Source organism: Indicator indicator, chromosome 18 (genome assembly GCF_027791375.1).
Source record: "Indicator indicator isolate 239-I01 chromosome 18, UM_Iind_1.1, whole genome shotgun sequence".
Classification (NCBI taxonomy): Eukaryota; Metazoa; Chordata; class Aves; order Piciformes; family Indicatoridae; genus Indicator; species Indicator indicator.
This window is the reverse complement of record NC_072027.1, coordinates 4878694-4900946: the sequence shown is the minus strand read 5'-3', so window position 1 is coordinate 4900946 and position 22253 is coordinate 4878694. Positions and strand designations below refer to the sequence as shown.

Here is a 22253-nt window from a genome sequence, read left to right as displayed (position 1 = left end):
TCTGGCCAGCAGTCAGTCACTGGTGATAGCCAAGGACTGCATAGGATATTATGACATGAACCTAAAGCCTACAAGTGATAAGACAAAACTTGCCACTATTTGGAGATACAAGCAGATGAAGTGTGAATGCTCAAACATTTTGGAACATATCAAAGCTGCAAGATTAAAGCCCTAAAAATCACTGAGTTTTGCTGGGAAAAGGAAAAAAACCCAACCAACCCAACCCAATCCTCTGAGATTCAACTTTGCCTGTATCAGTAATGTTCATGTATATATAACTTACTGGCCTGAAAGTATTTGCTCTGTGTAAATCAACAAAACCAGGAAAGATTCCAGAAAGAGCACAAGAACTAACAGAAGATTCTAGTCCAGACTTTCGTCTTGTTAGAGAAGATGCCATTAGGTCCAAGATGTAACCTACTTGAAAGTTGCTTTAATTTGATAGGAATGCATCCCTTTGGAGTCCAAAGGCCTTGATCTCAAGTGCCTAAGTGAGGAAAAACAAACCTAAAATTAATAGTATAGATCTACAAAATCTTTGCTTCGGTGTTGCAGCCAATGTTGCAGAAATATTGGAAAACTGAGAATGCTTCACTGCTACAATAACTCCTATGTGTTAACAGACACAAATGACAAAGCACAACCCTGTTTGTCTTGCAAACTCTGTGTCAGAGATCAGAAAACAAAGAATTGACAAATGAAAAAAAAATCATCAATACTGCTGCAGGAAAAATACAGACACATTTGACTTGTGATAACAAACAGCATGTCAGAAGTGTATTTTACAAACTCACACTTAACTCTTCCTTTAGACTTCTTTGTCATCAGTTCTAAATGCTCTTGTTTACTTTATTGGCAAGAAATGCAACTATCACAATAAGTCAGTCACGTCTGCCAGAGAGGCCAATAAATCCATTAAATCCTGAAGCACAAATCCAGGGCTGATACCAAAGCTAAACCATCTCAGGCAATGCTGTTTTCAACTGACACGTTTCATTTGAGCTGGATGTCAGAGGGGAGAGGGTAGGACCAACAGCAGAAGGTATCCTCCTTTTAAATCTTGAGCCTTGGTTTCCACTGTTCAGTGTGGAAAACCACCCTGTTCCTCTAGAGACATCATCACTTACTTAGCTTGTGGGTAATAGGCAGCAGTGGTCCTCACAACATTTACGAATAGATGCAGTAGTGAGAGAATGATTAGGCTTTTCTTCAGTAAGATAAGATCATTGCAATTAGAATTATACAGAACAGGAATGTGGTTTAGATCATCCACTTCTATTTTTAAATTGCAGCAGCATTACCTTCCAATTTTTTTTCCAAGTGAAGAAGTTTCCACCTTTATCAAAGTCCCTACGTAAGAACAGCTGCTTTGTCAATACCACCCAAAATGCAGGCTTAAGTAGCAGAAACCATGATTACCAATAATAGACATCAGATATGAGTGCTGGCAGAGGGTGTTTGAATCACACTTCTAATTAACTTCTATACAGAAGCAGCTGTAAAACATTAAAATGCTGATTTGCACTGCAGCTGGCAGATATCTGGAGTTTTGACTGCTAGCAGATGAGGACATGGACTTCAAGGTGAGGAAAAATAAAATTAAAGCTGTTTACCTGCAGAATTCCACTAATAGAAGCTGCAAGCATAGGGTTTCTGAGGAGCAAGCAATGCAGGGAGATTTATTTAATGAGGTGTAATGGAAACTCAGCTCAATTATTTATTTATTTAGGTTAAACTTTACTTTTGCCAGACATCCTTCACTACACAATAATTATCTGAGAAAAAGGTCACAGTAAACTGGATCTTTTTAAAGCCACCTCATCTCCTTTCTAGAAGAATCCTTCAGCTGTAGCAACTGATCTTAAAGTAGTAAATACCAGATAATGAAAATGAGTTAGTTAATTTAGGCTGTCACCAAAAAGAAGCTGAAGTAAACAACTACAGTGGGCCCTCAGGTCCCTTAAAACACTAGAGAAAATGTTTTTAATGCTCTCCAGGCACTGCCTAATGAACAATGCTGCAGGTTTTAGAGATCCTTTTATTAAGGTTGTATACAAGTAGAGAAATGGTGTTTGGACACAATGAAAATGAACACTCAGAAAAGGAAAACATAAAACTGAACCCCATCCACATTTCACTAGGGATCCAAAACAAGCTCTGTCCCTGCTGGTTGCCTGAAGTATCCCACACCCATGAGACACTGCCAGAAATGGAGAGCAACAAATCATTCTTTTCATCACCCAAAGTCAGACATCTGCACCAGACCGATTTCATTGCTGCTGTCCATTTGGTGCTCACTACCAAGCAAAGCAGTGGTGAGTTCACAAACTCACTTCTATACCAAACTCACTTCTACACCAGTGTAAATGCTTTGCTGTGCTACCTGCAGTCACGTCTGAGTTTGGAAAACAACCACCACATCTAGGCTGTAGGTCATGACCTACTTAAATGACTTGGAAGTCTGTTTCACTTTGTAGTATTTCTGCCACTACCAGAATCAGTGATACTCAAAGCCAAGGCACTTCCTACCTCAGTCGTCAGCTTCCATCAGAAGCATTTTAACAGTGAAATGTTTAGACCTTGACTGTAGCCTGAGAACTGTCCTCTGTGACTCAATGCACCTGGTAGTGTTAAACCACCAGACAAATGACCAGACCCACAAGCTGAGCATCCTGAAGAGCCTAAGACTTAATGAAAAACAGATACCAAAATGAGCATGTTTCACAACAACGAATTTGATTCTAATGAACGTAAAGAGTGCATTTGTTTTCTCAAACTTCCACATCTCTCCACTCCCAAGAACCAATCTTCTTGGATACAAGGGGGAGCTCTCGCTGACAGTTACCTGAAAGCCATTATTTATGGGAAATCTAAACAAGCTTGAGGTGATCCTGCAATGAGTTCTAAAAGCAAGGGGAAAAAAAATCCCTTTATTCTGTGACATAATTTACAAAAATAATCTTTTTATCAGTTGTTTGAGACACCAGCTGCTACAAATTCTAGAAGAGACCTTGAAAACAACATAAAGAGTAGGTTAGGGGAAAAGCAGAGTTCCCTATGTTAAGGTAAAAAAAAAGCTTTACGATAATCATATTCATAATTCAGAAAGAAAGCCTGCCACCACTTTGTCCTAAGCACAGTCACTCCATATTCAGAGATGTACTAACCAGATGCACTTTAGAGCATTTAAGAGGGGAAAAAAACGACTTTTAGAATGCATGTGCCTAAAGATGAAAAGATAATCTCTTTAGCTGCATAAATCCTTCACTGTTCCATTTAAAGATGAAAAAGAATTCAAAGTATTAAACCCTTTTCTATTTCAGATACTAAGAACATGATTTCTTTCAATTAAGGCCTGGCAGATGTGGTTAATAGAACAGAGCTGTATTTGCTACATACCTGATGCTGCACCAAATGACACATCAATCACCCCTTGCCTTCTCCCTTCAGTACAATCCTCAGTGACTTCTGCCCTTCAGACCAAATTATGCTGCACATGGTTCAGCCAAGCAGCCTCACCCACATTTGTTTTTCCATTCAGATCATCCCATATGGCTGCCTCCAGAACTACTTGCGCTGCAGTATAAAGAGAGATTTAAAAAGCCACGGGGATTTATCTTTAAAGGGGAAAAAGGGAGGCTTGGCTGTGGCTCCATCTGACACTTGGTGAATGGATAGGCTCTGAGACTCCCCTGCCAGCAAACATTCAAGCAAGCTGCAGGATGGTGTGGAGACAGCACTACAGTGCACAGCAAAGGGAAGCTGACCAGCCCTAGGTGAGAGGACAAATAAGAGAGAAAATGTTGGTCAAAACCAAGAGCTGTGATAACACTGCTTGGGGGTGGTGGTGGTGGAGGAGGAAAACATTTCTTGACCTCCTTTATTAAAAGGTGTAAAAGCCACTTGCTGCTTTTCAAAGATGAGCAGTGGCCACATGCCAGAGCCTGGGCTCATAATGCTTTGCTGTCTCCCAAACATCACAGCAGCTCTAATTCTTAAGGCACAATGTCCTGCTGAAAACACACAACTAACGAGAAAACTGAGTGAAAGTGGGGAAGGAAGAGGAAGAACTCTAAAGTGACTGAACAAATAAATATTTTTGGGATTCTTAAATAGATATAACTTTCACAAATTAAAATAAGGCTCAAGGGACAGGGTAGTCCTGGAAGACAGACAAAGCTGGAATGCAGAAGCTCCCTAATGAACCCCAAGGGAAAATTGAGATGCCATACACCTTGCTTGTCACAAAATTTTGTCCTAGAAACCAGCTATAGGCAAATATGCATGCCTTTGGCTGACCACAACCTAAAATATCCTGTGCTTAATCTAGAAGCCAAAAGGTTGACTGTGCAAATGTCATTGTCATATTGCGTTAAATACATTTAAACACTTCAGCTGAAACTGCTCTTGCCTCCCAGCCACACGTTGCAGAGTTTGAGTGGTTACTGCAAGAAGGACGTTTAGTCTCCCTGCATTGCCACCGTGCAGGCACACAGAGCCATCAGGCAGCCAAGCCCAGCTAGGTTAACTGCTTCCAGAACAATCCTGATGTTTGGAGACTGCAGTATTTTCAGTGCTGCCACATTCAACTTTATTACTGTATCAACACAGCACTTTGCATCCAGCGCATGCTTTAGAGCTGTCGGCTGCTGCAGTTCTCACTCCAACAAGGGACAAAGCTTGTTCTAAAACATTGTCATTTATATAAAAGTCGTCTTAACATGAGGAAGAGCAGGCTGTCAGTCACCATGCAAACAACTGAACGCTGAAACGTGACTTTTATATCAAATGTAAGCACTTAGCCACAACCACTGATTTCTGTTAAGCCAAGCCAGCAGCTCAGCCATACCCAAAGCTCTTCTGAGCCACCTGTGGGGCATGTACACTTTCCTCTCTGTGCTCGGTTAGCCCCAAGTATGCAGCAAGATTTTGCTTTTAAATGACACTCAGCAATTAAGTCACAGCCTTCCAGCACACAGCAGGTTTACAATGTCTTGAATAATTTAAAATTTCTGATTGCTGCACAGGGTGAAAAGGTAAAGGTCCTACTCCCCATGTTTTACACTAAAGGAAGGGCTGCGACACACACAGTGCCAAGTTTGTTCCAGATGATGATCTAGAGATAAGCAGCTCAATTTCTCACTGCCAGATTCAGATCCAGGGACTGAAACAGATCCTGAAAAATCATGAACTGCCTGTCTGACATTGCTTGCTACCAACAGCAAACTACCATCAAATACATGCCATGCCAACACAAAAACCTGCAGTGTTGCAAACTGACCTGAATTTCAACTTCTCTTCTCCTCCTCCTATTTCTATGATGTAATGGAACCTAATTACCACTCAGCAGCATTGTAATTAAATAATCAAAAAAGGAAACACAGTTCACATCTGACAGTCCCCAGGAGAAAAGTGATGCACATGGAAAAAAGCATTTTAGTTTACTTAGAGCCATTCTGGTAACAACAAGCTCACAGGGATATAATTAGTACCCTGCAAGCCAGCATATGAAAAGGCTTAATTTAGCTGAGATTAGAACTAAAGAATATCTATAGAAATTACAAGTGAAGCCACAAACCCACACAGGACTGCCACAGCTAAGCTTTTTCACCATCAGGAGCTCTGAAGTTGTAACTCACATGGATTGCATTCTGATTTTTGCTTATCCAGAAGGGAAGGCCTTAGTCTGAATCACCTTGAAACAGCTGCTGTTTATTCAAGGAGGTGAATCTGTGATCTTTAACAGTTCTCATTAACTAGCAGGATGAGGCAAACACCACCAAGCAGGTTAATTCCTACTCTCCAAGTCTGCTGAATGGGTGCCTCCCTTTTCAATGTAATCTATATTCTTCTACACATGAAATCCTGACAGTTGTTTGGAAATGCTTATATTCATAAGAAAGTTCTTATATTACAGACATCCCAACTAACCTTGTTGAGAAAAATATGTAAATTATGGTAGCCTTATTCACTACACCACTGTCAGAGAGAACCACATGCTGGAAAGCAGCTTCTCTTAAGTTAACTCAACCTAAAAGGGAATCCCCACACAGAAAGATTCAAGTGCCAGAGCTGGAGGTGACACCACAGACCACAGTACTGCATTAGGCTGATGCAACCAACAGGCAGCCTCGCTCAGCACTGGGGCTGATGTGGAATCCTGCACTAAATTTGTTTGAAGTAAGGCTATATTTGATCATTTGCATTATACTACAGGCCTGCAAAAAAATAATGATTCAGACAGCAATCTGTTCCAGCATGTCTTAATTTTTCAAATATAAAGTAAAGGAAACATTCCAAAAGGAGGACTTGTAAAGCTTTCGCTGCTCTCTGGTACAATTTCATCAGGATAGCCTTTTTTGGTTGAAAAATGTTTATTGCTAAAGGTCACTGAATTGTCTCTCTCAAACAAATTAAGAAATAAATGGCTGTTGACACTTCCAGATGATGATTCATCTGCTCAAGAGCTCCAATAATGCAAAGCAACATAGCTGCCTCTCAGGTATGCTGCAGACCACAGCAGCCACCAACTAGCCCAGAAATCTGTCTTCACTCTCCTATTACTTTGTTAGCCAACTTCTCAACCCTTTTCATTGTGTCACACCAAAGCATCCTTACTCTCAAAGCTTGAAAACAGACCAAAAACACATATGAAAGTAACATCTGTCAGAAGAAACACTGTTGTATGCAGCAGCCAGGTTTCCATACTTGCTATTTCTATTATTACCAATGTCCTCTTCATGTGAAGCAAAGATTCTCCATGTATGAGACACAGGGATGAAAGTGGCTGATGGATTTCCTACAGAAGTCAGTGCAGAATGAGAGAGCAGTGCTAACAGAACCTTAAGTGCAGCTCAGCAAAGCCCAGTGTGTTTAACTCCAGCACAAGTCAGTACACAACAAACACTAGCAAGAGGGATACAGTCTCCAAGTTCTTGAAGGTTAGCATTTTTAAAGAGTTATTAAAGTGCTGGAGGTCTGTTTAGACAACCCTCAAGTGAAAGGCCATCATGAGGTATAGCAGAACATATCTGATATTTTATCTTGGCAGGACAATCTCTCAATAAAAACAATAACGGATTTTTACTGAGCAATTATCCTTCTCATCTTTTGCTTTGCACTGGAGTTTATGACGACTCTTTACTGATCTCTTTGGGGAAGAAGCTGACATTTACTCTTCATACTATGCCTCTCTGATCTCAGATGTGACCTCTACTATCAACAGATTCAGCAGAAATCCTGTAACTTCAGAAGAAAGGATGCTGTTACAAATTTGTGGGCTAGCATTTGAAACAGGAGGGCAGTGTTCCACCTTGCAGACAATGCAGAGGACCGATCACGAGTTTCAAAGAAAAGAAAGATAATCGCTCCTCATTCTTCTTACTGCTCACCAGTTCTGAGGCACAGACCATCAGCTCAGACACAGAGTTTTCATCATCTGCTCAATTTAGTAATGGGAAACAATAACCAGAGAAGGGACCCAACAATTCAAATCCAAGAAAGTGCCCTTTTCAAACCTACAATGTGGGAAGTTGTGTCCAAGTCTGCAGCCCTCAATACAAGTAGGACATAGACCTGATGGAGTGGGTCCAGAGGAGGGCCATGAAAACGCTCATTGGGTTGGAACACCTCTGCTACAAAGACAGGCTGAGGGAGCTGGGGTTGTTCAGCCTGCAGAAGAGAAGGTGCCAGGGGAAACCTAATAATGACCTCCCAATACCTGAAGGGGGCCTACAAGAAGGATGGAGAGAGAGTGTTTACAAAGGCCTGTAGTGATAGGACGAGGGGCAATGGCTTCAAACTACAGAAGAGTAGATTTAAATTGGATGTTAGGAACAAGTTCTTTACCATGAGGGTAGTAGAACACTGGAACAGGTTACCCAGGGAAGTGGCTGGGGCCCTACCCCTGTGAGACTCAACAGGGCTCTGGGCAACCTGATCTAGTTGAGGATGCCCCTGCTTGCTGGAGGGGTGGTTGGACTAGATGACCTTTGGAGGTCCTTTCCAACCCAGACCATTCTATGATTCTAAGTTAAATTATCAGTTCTTGGGTATTGGGTTAAAGTGTTATCTGGTTTATTTTTTCTTTTAAAGATATACAATGGAGAGATTAAATACAGAAATTTGTAGCCAGCAGCCTTTCAAGTCAAGATCCTGTGTTTAGGCCTTAAAAAGCCTCCTGAAGACTAAGGATCTATTTAAACCCAGGGAGGGGAGTGGAAGGCAGTCCCAGCATGATTAAGGAATTAAGGAAAAGGAGCAGCATCCAGCAGGGACTGCTACAGAACAGATACGGAACTGACAGCAGCAAAGGAAAAATGGTTCACCCCAATTAGTAATTGTCCCAACGTGAACAGATCAACTGAGCCAACAGGAAAACAATGGGTAAAAAACTCTCTTTGCTGTGTATTGTTCTCTTCCCTGGACAATTTGCTCGCTGTCCAACACCAGTACTCTTTTATATCCATCTATAAATAGATGCTGTGCACAAGTTAATCTCAGCTACTTCTTACAACCTTTGTATGAAAGATGGATGGCTGGTGGAGAAGAGCCTGCATCTTATCAGAGGCAGGTGGAACAGAGCAAGAGCAAGCTGGACGAATGGCACGTGTACAGACTGACAAGGAGCAGGAATGGGAGAGCCAGGAGTGCTTTCTTTTGCCTGGTCAGGAGGGCACGGCTAGAGAAGAAGGAAAATAGATCCACAGGAAACCAGATTTCATTACCTCCATTTCTCTCAAAAGAAACTTGTTTGTACAATTCAGCTGTGGTTACAGCATGAGCTTGTCTAATTTGCTTCTACACTGAGCAGCAATAAAGAGACCTTGTTAGAAGAGTGGTTTTTTTCTTTTTTTTCCTCCCCAGCTTAGTCTGAAAATCCTCTAAAGAAATATTTATTTCATATAACATTGATTTGTTCAAGCCATCATGCCTTGCTTGCAAACTAACTAGAGACACACTATAGAACAAACACAATAGCTGTTGGGTAGGACTTAATTGAAAGTCAGTGTAGGTCAAAACACTAAAATACTCACAAGTCTGTTTCTGAGCTCATCTTAGGAGCTTCCTAAGTGTCAGAATTTTGGAGGTATATTCTGTACTATCTGTGTAGTGCTCTTTTCCCTCAGCTGAGTACTTGCAGCAATAGGACTCTTGAGCTCTGTAGCTCATAAATCTAAAGAGTCTTAGGATTTTTTAAAAGAGAAAATAGAGTTGCTTGATCTGATCACAACCCCTTATAAAGTCATGTACTCTCTTCAACACATGAAAACACCAGCTACTTCAGAGGACTTTCCATGTGGTCTTTCTAGCTATACAATGTCTACGTGATAGAGGCATTTGTTCCTCCTCCACTCGATTGCTTTTTCCACCATAGCAAGAGTGAAAACTACAAGACAAAGCCTAGCTTAATTTATATCACACAGTATTTAAATGGTTCAGAGAAAAAGACCCCTCTCTTTTCTGCTACAGAATAAGTAAATTCAGCAACTATGTCTACATGTTGCTGCTGCAATCACAAGTGGTTGTTTCATTTGTGGTGCTGTGTTATGCCAGCGACTACGTGTCTCTGCAGGTAGCTCTTAAACCCAATCCAAACTGATTACTCCTGGCAATGCAGTTCAAAGCAAGGAGTGTAGCTGCAAGCAAGTTGGCAAGTGAGGGCAGTCAAAGTTTTTGATGTTGCAGATTTACTTTTCAGGAGCACGAAATTCAGGAGAAAAGTCAGCCAAATCAAGGGCAATCTGAGGTGGAAACCTTTTATCTAGGCTTCTTTTATCATTTTGTGTATCTAGAAAATCAAAAAGCAGAACGTCATGAATGAGCTACTACTCCTTTATTTGTTTTGAGGTGTGTATTCCAAGCATCACATATTTAACCCTGGGGTTAAGTGTTAAGGGTTACACAGCCCCTTAGCAGAATATTAACACCAGCTTCCTTGTCTCTTTATGCTGTCCACAAAGCAGGACAGTTCACATCAGCAGCAGCTCAACCAGAAGAAACTGAATGTGGAACATCAGTGTTTTGCTAGACTTCTGGTTTGTTTGGCCTTTTGAGCCAAAAATTTACTCTTTCTGGAGCAATAATAAATCTGCTTAGATGCCATCTTGTGCAACCTGCTCTACGTAAACCTGCTCTGGAAGGGGGGTTCACAGATTCACAGATTGCAGTGGGTTGGAAGGGGTCCTCAAAGGTCATCTTGTCCAACCCACCAGGAGACCTCCAACTAGATCAGGCTGCCCAGGGCCATATCAAGTCTGATCTTGAATATCTTCAGGGATGGGACCTCAACCACACCCCTGGGCACAAAAGACAGCCACCAGCTGGCAGCGGTGGGATTCGAACCCACGCCCCCGAAGAGACTGGAGCCTTAATCCAGCGCCTTAGACCGCTCGGCCACACTACCGCTGTTGGGTTGGTCTGGATGACCTCCAGAGGGCCCTTCCAAACCTCATTCTGTGAAGGTTCACTCACTCTGCTGTTGGCAAGTAAAAAAACCTGAAGTCACTATGCATGTATTTGGAAGTTCTTTGATCCCTTAAGTTGCTAAGCAGAGGAAGGTAAATACGGTGGAGATGCTACACATAAATTATCATACCTCTGTCACTGAAGTCATCCACCAGCACTATTTCTGCTACCAGCTCAGGTGGGGAGCGGTTCAGGACACTGTGCACTGTCCGGAGGAGCGAGGACCATCCTTCGTTGTGGAAGGGAATTATCACACTAGTGTTGGGAAGCTTCTCCAGGTACAGCTTATTCTTGCAGCTGGACACAGACAAAGGAAGTCAAAAGGTGGTGCCAAGAAACATCAGAGCTTCCATATCAATTACTATTAAGTAACTTTGTTCATTCTTTACTCCTCAAATTGATCCAAAGTACCTAAAAAACCCCCACCAATTTTCAGGCTTGATCAAGTCAGTGCTGACCTCATTAAATCTACTGGCAAAACCAAATCAAACTTCCATGTGAAGTTAATGTGATGTCAATGGCCAGTGACAGCAACACAGGAAGTCAAAGGTATCTATTAGGTGCTGAATCTGCTTTTAAAAGAAACTCCACTTATAGCTTAAAATACAGAAGTCTCTACAGTATTTGTTTTCCCTGTCCTTATGCCTCAAATATCACTAGGAAGAAGAATTTCTACAAAGTTGCTTGAGCAGTTGAATGCATCTCTACTAGGCACAATGAGTACCTTGGTGTAGCTCACTTATTCCCAGTTTTCAGAGAAGCAAATCACCCATACCACACATTTGTCACTCAGTTTTTCATATTTTTTTTCTCCACATTTTGTGGAGGAAGTAAGGATTTTGTGTGACAGCACTTGACCTAAACAGTCCCAGAAGTTCAAGACATTGTGAACAATACACAGAAGAGACAAAATAATTGCATGGTAAGAACTGCTCAACAAAGAATCCTACCTCTCAGTAATGGATCAACCTCCAACCTCTGCCAAAGGTTTCCTTTGTCATGCTGGACAATTATTTGAATCATACTTTTCCTAAACAACCTATCTTGTCTTTCCCATTTTTCAACAGGTCTAGTTTGACCTCTGGGATCAGTTCTGCAGACAGAAGTGAAGATAGCTGAGCTCTGAACACAAAGAACTTGGATAAAGTTGGAGAGTTAGGTCTGCAGAGACCCCATATGGATACCTTGAATTTGGGGGTATTTTACCACAACATTAATTTCCTTAATTTCTTGCCTTGTAGGGGTGTTTTCAAAGCAACTTCATGAAGAAAACTCAAACTGCAACAATATGTGCAGCGTTTATTTTCCTGTAGGTGTGGCCCAAAGTAAAGTTTGAACCCTGTTAAACAGGAAACACCTAAAGCCATACAGCAAACAATAGCAGTAAAAGAATACCCTGTAGGTGTTCCCTAGGAGACAAAAATCTTGTAAGGATCCTAGAACTCCACATGTCCAGTGCAAATCAGAGGTGGCTACATGAACAGAGGAATTAGAATATATTAGTGATGCTGCCAGCAGGGCAGGCTGCCCTCTCTCCATGAGGAGAGGGAGGTCACAGTCCACATCCTGCCGTGCCACATCACCAGGCCTGTCGCATAGCCTGTGCCAGAGCTGATCTGCAAAGTCTCTCTTCCAGACACCAGCAAGGTTCTCACTGTGTGCACAAGGCAGAGCATGCATGTAGGCAGCAATTCCTTCCCTGTTCCCTGGAGGGGCTGATGGGAACAAAACATTCTCTGGCTGTGGCAGCGTTTTCCTGGTATCTTTCCCAGGAACTGGAGAAGGATGCACCTATGCTATAGAAGCTCAATAAATCTGTGGTTACAGGAAGTTACTCTGGTGCCTGTGTGAAAGGACAGTAGCTTATTCTGGGTCTAATGAATTGTCTTGGGGTGCTGCCAAGAGCCTGCAGGCTACGGCTGCAATGCACAGATGCAAGATGCAGAATAAAGCTGCATGGACTGCTTTCATCCAGCTCTTGCCATTGCAATCTTGACCTTCTGAGATAGCTACTAGCTACAATTCTGTTTCCAATATGAAACAAGAGCCCTCAGATCTCTTCTAACTCTTCTTAAACTACAATTCTCATTTTCTGAGTAACTTTAAGAAATGGGAAACTTTAGCTATTAAGTTTAACCATTAAACACAGAGAGAAATTGTTTCCCTGCAGCTACCACAACTACAATTGCTTTACAACACCTGCAAAATTAGTATTTAATATTAGAAACCCCAAAAGCACTTAAAGGAAACGTTAGCAGGGGAAGACATGACTGTTGAAGCAAACAATTTTATGTGTGCAGCAGGTAGGTCCAGTACACACCTGCCCCCAGCCTCTCAATCCCCACGGTTAACAGAAAGCAGAGGTGACACAATATTTGGTGTATAAAGGTCCACACAAACCATCTCAGAAGTGAGCAAACACATTGTCTGCTTCTTTGTTCTTCCCTATCCAGGCCAGCTTTTGAAAGGAATCCCAACTGTGGCCCCAAAGCTTAGGACAGGACCAATGTTGCTTTTTTCCCCAGTTCACCTTCTCCTTACTCTCCTTGCTGTCCACAGGCACACCTCCAAGCAGTCTCTATTATCTCTTACTGTATGTAAAAGGCTATGAAAAGTAAATGCTCTGAACTACAGCTCCCCTTTTTTTCTTTACCTACAATGATCTTTATGAACTTCATGTCAGCCCCTATTATAAATTGCCCTCATGAACCTCCCAAATAACACAAACTGTATAATTTCAAGGGTATCCTTTTAATGTGCAAAGGCAATGCACAACAGACCTTTTCAGCTGTGAATTCCTTTACTGCAAATCTCCATTACAGGTAACCCCACTCCCTGCCCAGCTAATCCTAGCATCCATTAGACACACCCTGCTTATCCTCTCCTTGAGGCCTCCATAATTACAACTCACTGCAGTGGGGGAAAGGATGTGTCAAGCAACAAGCAAACCAGCTGCAATAGCATCATTATTTACAGCTGAAGTTGTTGGTGACCCAGACACTTCACTTACTAATTCTAGCTGGGGACAGGAGGTAGAATTTGTGCATTTTAAAGAACTCTAAATAGGAGAACAGCAACTTTGGGAAACAATGGGGAATGTGATGTAATATATTAAATCCTCAGAGGAGAAAATACTGGCAGTGTTTAGATGTTTAAATTCTCAGAGCCTATGGCAGCCCCTGTAAATGGAGGCCAGGCATAATTTACATCAGGAAACTCAAACTGTATTTCTTAGAACTTGAGTATGGGCTGATCAACAAGCATCTTCGGTTACCTGATTTATCTCTATGTTTAAACATTTCAGCTGCATGCCTAAAATATTTATGGAGCTACACTCACTACTCTTGGTTTATGAGTATATATTGAGAAAGGGTGTCAAGCTAGAGCATTTGATTAGTTTGCTGTGACAGCTGAAGAGGTAATCTCTCAAATATGCAGCGAACAAATTATGAAACCTGACTTCTAGAAATTATATCTTATGAATAAAGCAAATTTTGAATTCAGATTCATTAAGCTGTGACAAAAACAGCTTGGCACAAAACAAGCTTCCATTCAAATGTCTAACAATGCTTTCAGACTGAGAACAGCACAAAGCATTTAAAAACCTCTCACTGTTGTACAAACAAGGGTTAAGTCCTAACTGAAGCACTTTTGCTAATGAAAAAACTCTTTCTGGCTTGCACAAAATCCAGTTGACACCATCCTAAGGGAACGACTAGGGAATGAAAAATAAATGAACTCAAAAGCCAGCCTTCAGTTGGAACTAGTTTCTACTCGTAAACCCTGATGAGGTTTTTATGGGGAAAGATGCCTTAGAAACTAATCCATAAATGAGACTGATTTCTGATAACACTCTTCATACATAACTGAGGGCAGCTACTTGGGTCTTGTTCTGCTCCTGAGCATTTCATGGACATTTCTAGCTAGTGGCCAACATAAGAACTGGACATATTGTTAAATGACAAATTCATCACCTGTCTACAACTAGGGCACTTTGTCTACCGTGTCAGACATTTACAACAGTTTCCACTACAGAAATAACTCCACCTTATTACTTGCTAAGAGCTGTTGGCTACAGCAGTGGGCTCAGGAACTCAACTGTCAGGTTTGAGAGGTGCAAGAAGTAGCCATCTCTGAATTAAGTTCAAGATCTTTTCTGCACAGGGCTGCAAGTTTTTGGTAATTTTAAGTCCTTTGGAATCAAAAGGGGATTTTTTTCCCCCAGATTTGGTCTCCTTTATTTCCTATTGCAATTACTATACACTGCCTTTTATGAAGGAGACAGCAGAACCCACCTGTGAAAGGATTTTATTTGATGAACAAAGGCACAAGAACCCATCACAAAAAAGAGCATGCTCCTGCAGCTGTGCTAATTTGGGACCTGTAAGCTTTCAGTGGAAGAAATGCAAACAACATACTTACTTGGGATGTCTGATGTCTGGAAGGGAACGATTCAGAGAAATTTTATCACTCACAAAGATATTGAAACCATTTTCCCTGTATGCCTGGTCCACTCGCTCTGCATCAGTCATTGGGTAAGGTTTTCCCTGTTCTCCATTTCCTAGAGAAGGACAGAAAGTAAACATGCATCATTACTACTAATTGGTGCTTAACTGACCAGAAACTAATCTATATATCAAGAGAATAGCAGTCATCTTGCAGCCCTTAGAAAATTCCTTCATTATTTTTGTGCTCAATGTCATATTTAGCACTGGGTCAACCGTGTCAACCTAACAATTTTATTTGATAAGCAGTTTTGCTACAAACCACTCAGCTGTGCCAACCACAGGAGAGAAGTCTTCCTTGAAACACCAGAAACAGATGAAGGGGCTATGGCAGTGCTGTGGAGGATCTATAGAATGTTTTCTGTTACACTGCAGGAAGAATACATATGGTTTGAACACCTCATCAGTGCTGCTTTTTTCAGCACAGATGGATATGTATATTTAACAACCTGAGCTCCTGCACAGAGGAGGCAGAGCCCTCACAGACCTACCAGTGCAAAGCTGTGACGTTCCAACTGGGCCCTTTTTATGAGATGCACGACAAAACCCAGGACTACGAAATAATGCATGAGTGTTAGCATCTAGAACATTTTTCTTACCCCTCTTCTTTCTTTCTGCATCTCCCATTTTGGGGAAAGGTACAGGCACATGTGGGGGTTTTTTTGTAAGTTTAAAAAAAAAAATAAAAAAATCAATACTGCACCTACCTTAAAAATACCAAAATGGTAATAAATGGTTGTTGTGGAGTTGAGGGAGAAGATTTTTAATAGGATTAACACACAATAGCTGTTGCATGATGTCGAGAACATCATCTTAACCTTGAAGGTGAAAATTCTGTTCAGCTTACCAAATAAAACCAAACTAAATTGCAATCTGTATTCAGACACGTTTATAGCAGTCTTACATACCTACACGCTCAGAGTCCCTCCTTATAGCTTCTTTGTTGTGCCAGTCCTTTTTCCTTTGTCCATCACCCAAGTAGGGGTCTTTCTTTTGCCTCACATATGCCTTTTAAATAAAGGATTGGATATATTAAATATACCACACGCAAAACATTTCCTTAACAGTTTCCCCTTCTTGTAAGAGGCAATTAAACATCTTCCTTACAGTAAGACCATCACAAGCAAATAGTTTTTAGCCTGAAAGAGGAGGCAAATTTTGCTTGCCTTGGAACAGTACTTTATCAATAGCTGTTAAGTGATTTTTTTTTTTTCCAGGGTACCATCATGTATGCAGACCAGTCTTTTTAATCAGAGAATCTATTAAAATTTCCCATTTTCATTTTGAAAACATCCAATACATCTTACATGCCATTTAATTAACAAAAAAGCTGTAATGGGAGATCTACTGTAGGATCGTTATTAATGAGCACAATACTATACCTGAATAAAATCTAAATAAGACTTAAAAGGTCCTTTATTAAGGCTCTTGCTGTTCAGCTTAAAAGTAAATTTTACACAAGGCATGAGCCTGCACTGGACCCAATTAGAGCTCCTCTCCTCATGATGTTGTTCCTGAAATTCAGAAGTAAAGGGTGCTTTGGAAACAAGCTAGCAAAGGAAAGATGAGGTGAATTCAGAATCAAAGAGACTATGGTGTGGGGAACTAAACCCATGATGCAGCTCGAATACTGGCATCCCCCAAAGCCACATAAGTACGTTTTAGGGTGAAAAAAAGAATAACATCTGTAGGAATGAGTTTTCAATTATGTTGTAATATGCTAGTAGAATATAAATACAAGCCGTTTTTACTATCATTACTGCAAAAACATTTAAACAAAGAGGTCTGTTAATTTCTCATGACCTGCAGAGCTAAATCCACAGGCTAGAACTTCCTAGAAAGAAAAGAACCTTCCCTCCTTGGACAGCTAGAGGTTTAAGTTCTCACTAATGGGTCAATCAAACCAAACAACCACCAAAAAGCAACAGTTGGCATAGTAACCTTGCAGGGTTATCAGGCATCTTTGCCATTTGGGACACAGTTGTCATTTACCTGACTAGTTGAATTACAAACTCCTCATTTTCATGCCTAGATTTGTCTTGGGAAAAGAGGGCATTTGGACATCTTTCTTACTCCAAGGCACCAGACTTCAGTCTGATGCAGTTCACCTCACTGCAGTCTGACAGATGAAGCTCTGGTGAACCTTGGAGTGAAGGATTTGCAGATAATCCCCACTGAATCACCCCTCCTCCACAGCAGTCAGCAGGAAGAGAGCCCTGTGTGTCTATCAGTGAAGACAGGTCTCAACTAAGATGTCCAGTGCAGGCACATGCTCTGTTATGGGTAGTATAACAAAGGAACTGTATGTTGGGCTGTGCTGTTTGGATTACCATGCCAAAGAGTAAAAAAGTGGCCTAAAAGAAAGGGAGATTGATCTGATTAAAAGCTGGGTGGTGAACTATTAGAAGTTTTTTTTTTTCCCCTCACATAAGAGATTTTAAATCAATCTCTATCCTTTCACAGATCATAAAATGATTTACACTCAGCTTCTCGACATTTTGCAGATGGTAATGCACTTGGCAGAAGCCAAGTTTCATCCATGAAACCAGATACTCAGCTACACATTTCAATTGACTGACACCAGTATGTGGAACATTCCCCATCCTGCTCCGTGCAATTTAGTTTTATTTTCACTAAAGGAGAGTAGGATAGACTTACAAAGCTAGTTCGTAACGTGGACAACTATTAAGGAACTTCCACTTGTGCCACCTGGAGCTAACAAGGATATTCTCCAAAAAATACTTCTGATGCAGGAAGATCGAGGGCAAGAAACTCTCAGGGCAGCATAAGAAGAGAAGGACCACACTATGGGATGCAATTAATAGTGGTGGAAACAAGACAGGCTGGGTAGAAGGAAAGGACAGCTACACCAAGAAGAAAAGTGTCCACTTTATGAAAAAAAACCAGGAGGGCTATATTTAGATGGTGTATTTGATTTATTTCATTTAATCCACAGCTCCTTAATTTTCTTCATCTTCATTATTTGTTATTTTTCATTCTGAAGAAGTTCTACGAATCAAAAGCAGTAACTTGTTTTTATGTTGTTAATTACTGTTGCTTTAGCACATGAACTCTACTAAATCCCTACTTGTTCAAATACAGAAACTGGCAGTTCTCCCTGAATTTCACTCAGCACCTATCAGGACATAAAATGAAGATCAGCAGCAATACAATGTCTTCAGTTCACTTCTGACTGCACACGTTGAAGGCCTACATTTATTGAGGGAAAGAGGTTTTACAAGAGGCACTGCAAAAGCCTCACCAATTCCCATCACACAGAAGATGGTCAAGTGCAGCTTCAGAGCAGCAGAGCTGTGGTGATGAACCACTCTCCCCTTATCTGGAAGGGCTCCTGACCACTCCTGAACTCTCCAGATATCAGTATCAAACTAAATTGCTTAACCTGCCTTGTGGGTTTCTAGCCATCCCATTAAACACCACTGTTCTTATGTAAATTTCTACTTGCTGATAATGAAAAAGGTACTAAGTGTCAAGATGAATGTGTGAGCCAGGCACAAGACACGTAAGAGAGCACTGGGAGGGCAATCTGATAACAGCACTTCTAGGGAAAAATGAAGCATGAAGCTAGTCCCTGGGTCAGTCTGAGGCTGGTGCCAGCAAGGCAATCACAGAGCCCATGCCAGCAGCAGACAGAAACCTCATGGTCTGCTAAACCGCAGGAGGCTGCCACTGGTTTTACATGTTGGGTGCAAGCAGAAGTGGTCTGAGCTATTTCCTCAAGATGTGGTGAGCCAGGCATGGCATAGACATAGGCATCTATCCATGGCTTTGTCTGGCCTAACTTTCACATGAATAATTTATGCACTCTACCTGACTTTTGTTACTTGTGCCAGCTGATGTGAGCAGCTCTGGATGAGAGCTGTGTGACAGAAAGAGAAGAACTGGCAGCTTGAGTGGTTTTGGTGTAAAATGGCTCAAATTTTCCACATCCTGAAGCAGCCATCCTGGGCTACTGCAACAGTTCAGTAAGTCTACTTCCCTGACCACCACGGTGGTTTCCAATTTTCCAAGCATGTCACCCCCCTCTGATCACCCCCACTAAACAATCCACAGAGCACGCTACAGTTCTGTGAGATTTCTGCTTCTGCTTTGCCAGGACTGCTCACTGGACAGTTTCCTCTCCAGGACACTCCCCTGCCAGGAAAAGTCCTGGAAAGCTCTCATAGACCAAAACACCTCCTTGCCAGGAGAGTTTTGCCAAATTTCTGAGTGCTGGGCTTGTGCACAAGTGTCATACTGGGCACAGGAACAACTGGCAAGTCTGAAACCTCAATATTTTAAGTTTCTTTTGTCTCTTGTTTATAGCACTCTGGGCTGAATGAGCACACCAGGAGAATCTTTCACAATGCCAATATCCCTGTTGCTGTTTGCAGTGATTTGACACGTGTAAACCTCCTACCAGCAGTTCTCCCCACCCACTGCTGAATAGGAGAGTGAATATCTAGGGACTAGGTCTAGAAGGAGAAACACACAGTGTAAGTCTGAGCCTCACACCACCCCCTGTGCACAAGCTAACCAACCACTCTCTGCCAAGGCCCTGTGAAGCAACCAGAGAAATCAGGTACCCTGGAGAACAACAAAAAAAAAAAAAAAAAAAAAAAGAGACCCACCAGCAAAACAAAATCCAAGTCACCTAAGAGGGCACTGGTAAGAGTGTTTTAAAATCCTACCTCTTCTTGGAACTCTAACAACAAACTAAAATTGCAGAAACATCCCCCTTCCCTCTGAACTCTAGCCTGAAAGTGTCCCTTAGAAGATACCTATGCACCACTGCAGGTAGCTGTGTGGATTGCTCTGCCTTCAAAATACACTAATGACATGGATCAGGAACTGCCCTCCACAACAGCTCTCAGGAGATGGGAGGCAAGTTCCAAGTATACCCTAAAGGATTCACACCAACATCTCCAGCATCCTCCAGGGGAAAACCACACCACTGGGCTATCAGCAGTTTCAGGAGGGTCATCTCAGGCCATCACAAAGCTTTACCACCAATGCAGCCAATGCTCATCAGGCCAAACAGTGACCTAAAAGCCATTAAAAAGCAGTTCCAGCCACTGTGGCTCAGGGTGAGCACCCCCAGGCTCTAGGCCAGAGTTTCCTTTCTGTTTGTGCACTTTAATATGGGATAATGTGAACAGGGAAGTAAATTTTCTGCACAGCTCCAAGCCATTCTTCAAAGAGGTCATCAATGTGTATTACAATACCCTCAGAGCAAGCAATAACCTGACACAAGAAATTTAAGCACTGCAACAGCAAGTGCAAGCAGGCAGCAGCACACCATCCTCCTGCACTGCTGAGGAAAAGAAGAAATCACAGACACTGCCACTGCATTATGTACAGAACCCAAATGAGCAGTTAGACAGCAGAAAATCTAGTAGATTTTCTGTATTACTTCTCTCAGTCCCAAATAACTTTAAGCACACAAGCATCTTTGAGGCTGGCTAAGCTGAACCCTGCCAAGGTCACATATGTCAAGAGAAAAACTTCAGTAATTTGTACATTTTGAACTGAACAAGAAGTACATGAATCAGTTATTCAGACCTTTCTGAAGTGTAGTGCTGGACTTTGGAGGCACATGGAGCAAGAGTTATTGATCCTGAGGAACAGGCTCTGTATAGGTCTCAGTCTCGGAGACATACAAGGACTGATTTATTCATGTCAGCACCAACAAAGTAAAACGAAGATGGGGTAGTGTGACTCATTACCTGCTCCTCTGCCTGCAGTGCTCCTGATGTTACTGCACTGCATGACTAAAGCCAAACAAGATTCACACAAGATAAACACATCATTAATCTCTGTGGGAAGGACATACCACCTAAGTGGCTTTTAAAATCTCCAAAGGTAGACATAGCTGCAGACGGTCATGACAGGCATGCTGCACTCTGGAGCTTTTTTGGTCTTGGGCAAAGAAGTTAACGTTAGTCAATTCAACTCAGAAATGCTCCATTAAATTTAATTCAGCTTAAGTAAATGTTAAGAGGTCAGAATATTCCTAACTGCATGCCCTGCAAGCAAACATAGAATATTTCTGTTGGTTTTGCAGGTCACTATTAGAACAACAGATCTGAAAAGTCTGCTGTGAGTCACTGACAAGTTCTGTCAACAATGTCTGAGCATTAACTCTGAAGTAACTTCCAGTGATAGAAAATGACTGTCAGTGTCTCTGCTTCAGTGACCTTGCCAGCACCCACCGCTCACATAGCCCTGAAGGGAAGGTGTAGCTACAGCAGGCTGATCAGCATTGCATTTCTTGTTAAGAATCACAGTTTAAAGATCAACTTAATTTCAGCAGGCTACCAAAAAAAAAGCCAGTGTGAATGATAAAACATTGCCTTCCCCCTTCTCAACTGCAATTTTTATGCTCATGTCATCACTATTAGTAAAGCAGTGCATAAAGTTGTGGGCACCATGCCATCATGGGCAGAGGGAAGATGTGCTTATCCACACCCAAAGACTCTCTCATTGGGAAAATAGGCAGGTTGCTGACATTGGTGTTATCTTGGAAGCTCCCCTTTTCCCCTCCCCGCCTTCTTTTTCTCTTTGTCAAAGATGTCTGAGCTCTAGAAATCCAGACACAGCACACAGGGACCAGAGTGTTGCTTTTTTTAGTGGTTTCCTTCAGGGATGCTGCATGGGATTTGACTCAATTATGCAAATTACATAACTTGATGATACCCCTTCAACAGACGCTCTAGACTGTGAGATCTCAGCAATCTGCAAAACACAGCAACTTTCCCAGGACTGACTTGTGCTTCAACTATTAAACAAGCATCTCATTTGCAGGGAGCTTTGTCTTATGTAAAATGCTGTATTTTATCTCAAATTTCACTCTTACTTTAATTCCTCATCAATTCTAAGTCCTTAGCAGGTGTCCAAGCTCCACCAGCACACACCCCTGAGCTCATCTGCATTTTAGCTGTGGAAAACAGTGACCATTGAACATGGCAGTTACCAGTGCTGCAGGGTTAGGATAAACCAGCATTACAGACATGGATTTCTGTCCCCATGAAACAGGTCAGCAAAGCTTTATAGCCTTTGCAGCTTTCTGCTTTGCTCTACCTTGGCTTCTCATTTTGCAAAAAATCTCTTAGTTTTTGAAGTGGTCAGCTGTAAACAGCCACACAAAAAGCAGATTTCAGAGCATGAAGGGTTCATTATGATCCTCTAGTCAAGCCATGTAAGTGCACAAGCTGCTGAATTTTATCCGTCAACTCCCACAGCAAGCCCAGAAGTTCTATTTCAGCTCAAGCACATTTTCTT

The 22253-nt window shown here is 41.8% G+C and overlaps 1 protein-coding gene and 1 non-coding gene across 5 annotated transcripts in view; both read right to left on the bottom strand.

Moving 5' to 3' along the window:
* The window catches only part of GALNT10 (polypeptide N-acetylgalactosaminyltransferase 10), a 79955-nt gene that overhangs the window by 24198 nt on the left and 33504 nt on the right, over window positions 1-22253 (bottom strand). For 2 of the 4 annotated variants that reach the window (XM_054389139.1, XM_054389141.1), the window contains exons 2-4: window positions 15881-15980; window positions 14890-15028; window positions 10598-10764 (exon numbers count right to left, since the gene is read on the bottom strand). In XM_054389139.1, coding sequence (XP_054245114.1) covers window positions 10598-10764; window positions 14890-15028; window positions 15881-15980 — 406 coding nt within the window. The remainder of the gene's footprint in view (window positions 1-10597; window positions 10765-14889; window positions 15029-15880; window positions 15981-22253) is intronic. The other 2 variants (XM_054389143.1, XM_054389142.1) reach the window with 1 other exon arrangement.
* On the bottom strand, window positions 10324-10405 carry TRNAL-AAG (transfer RNA leucine (anticodon AAG)). The gene has a single exon. It is a non-coding gene; the product is annotated as a tRNA-Leu (tRNA).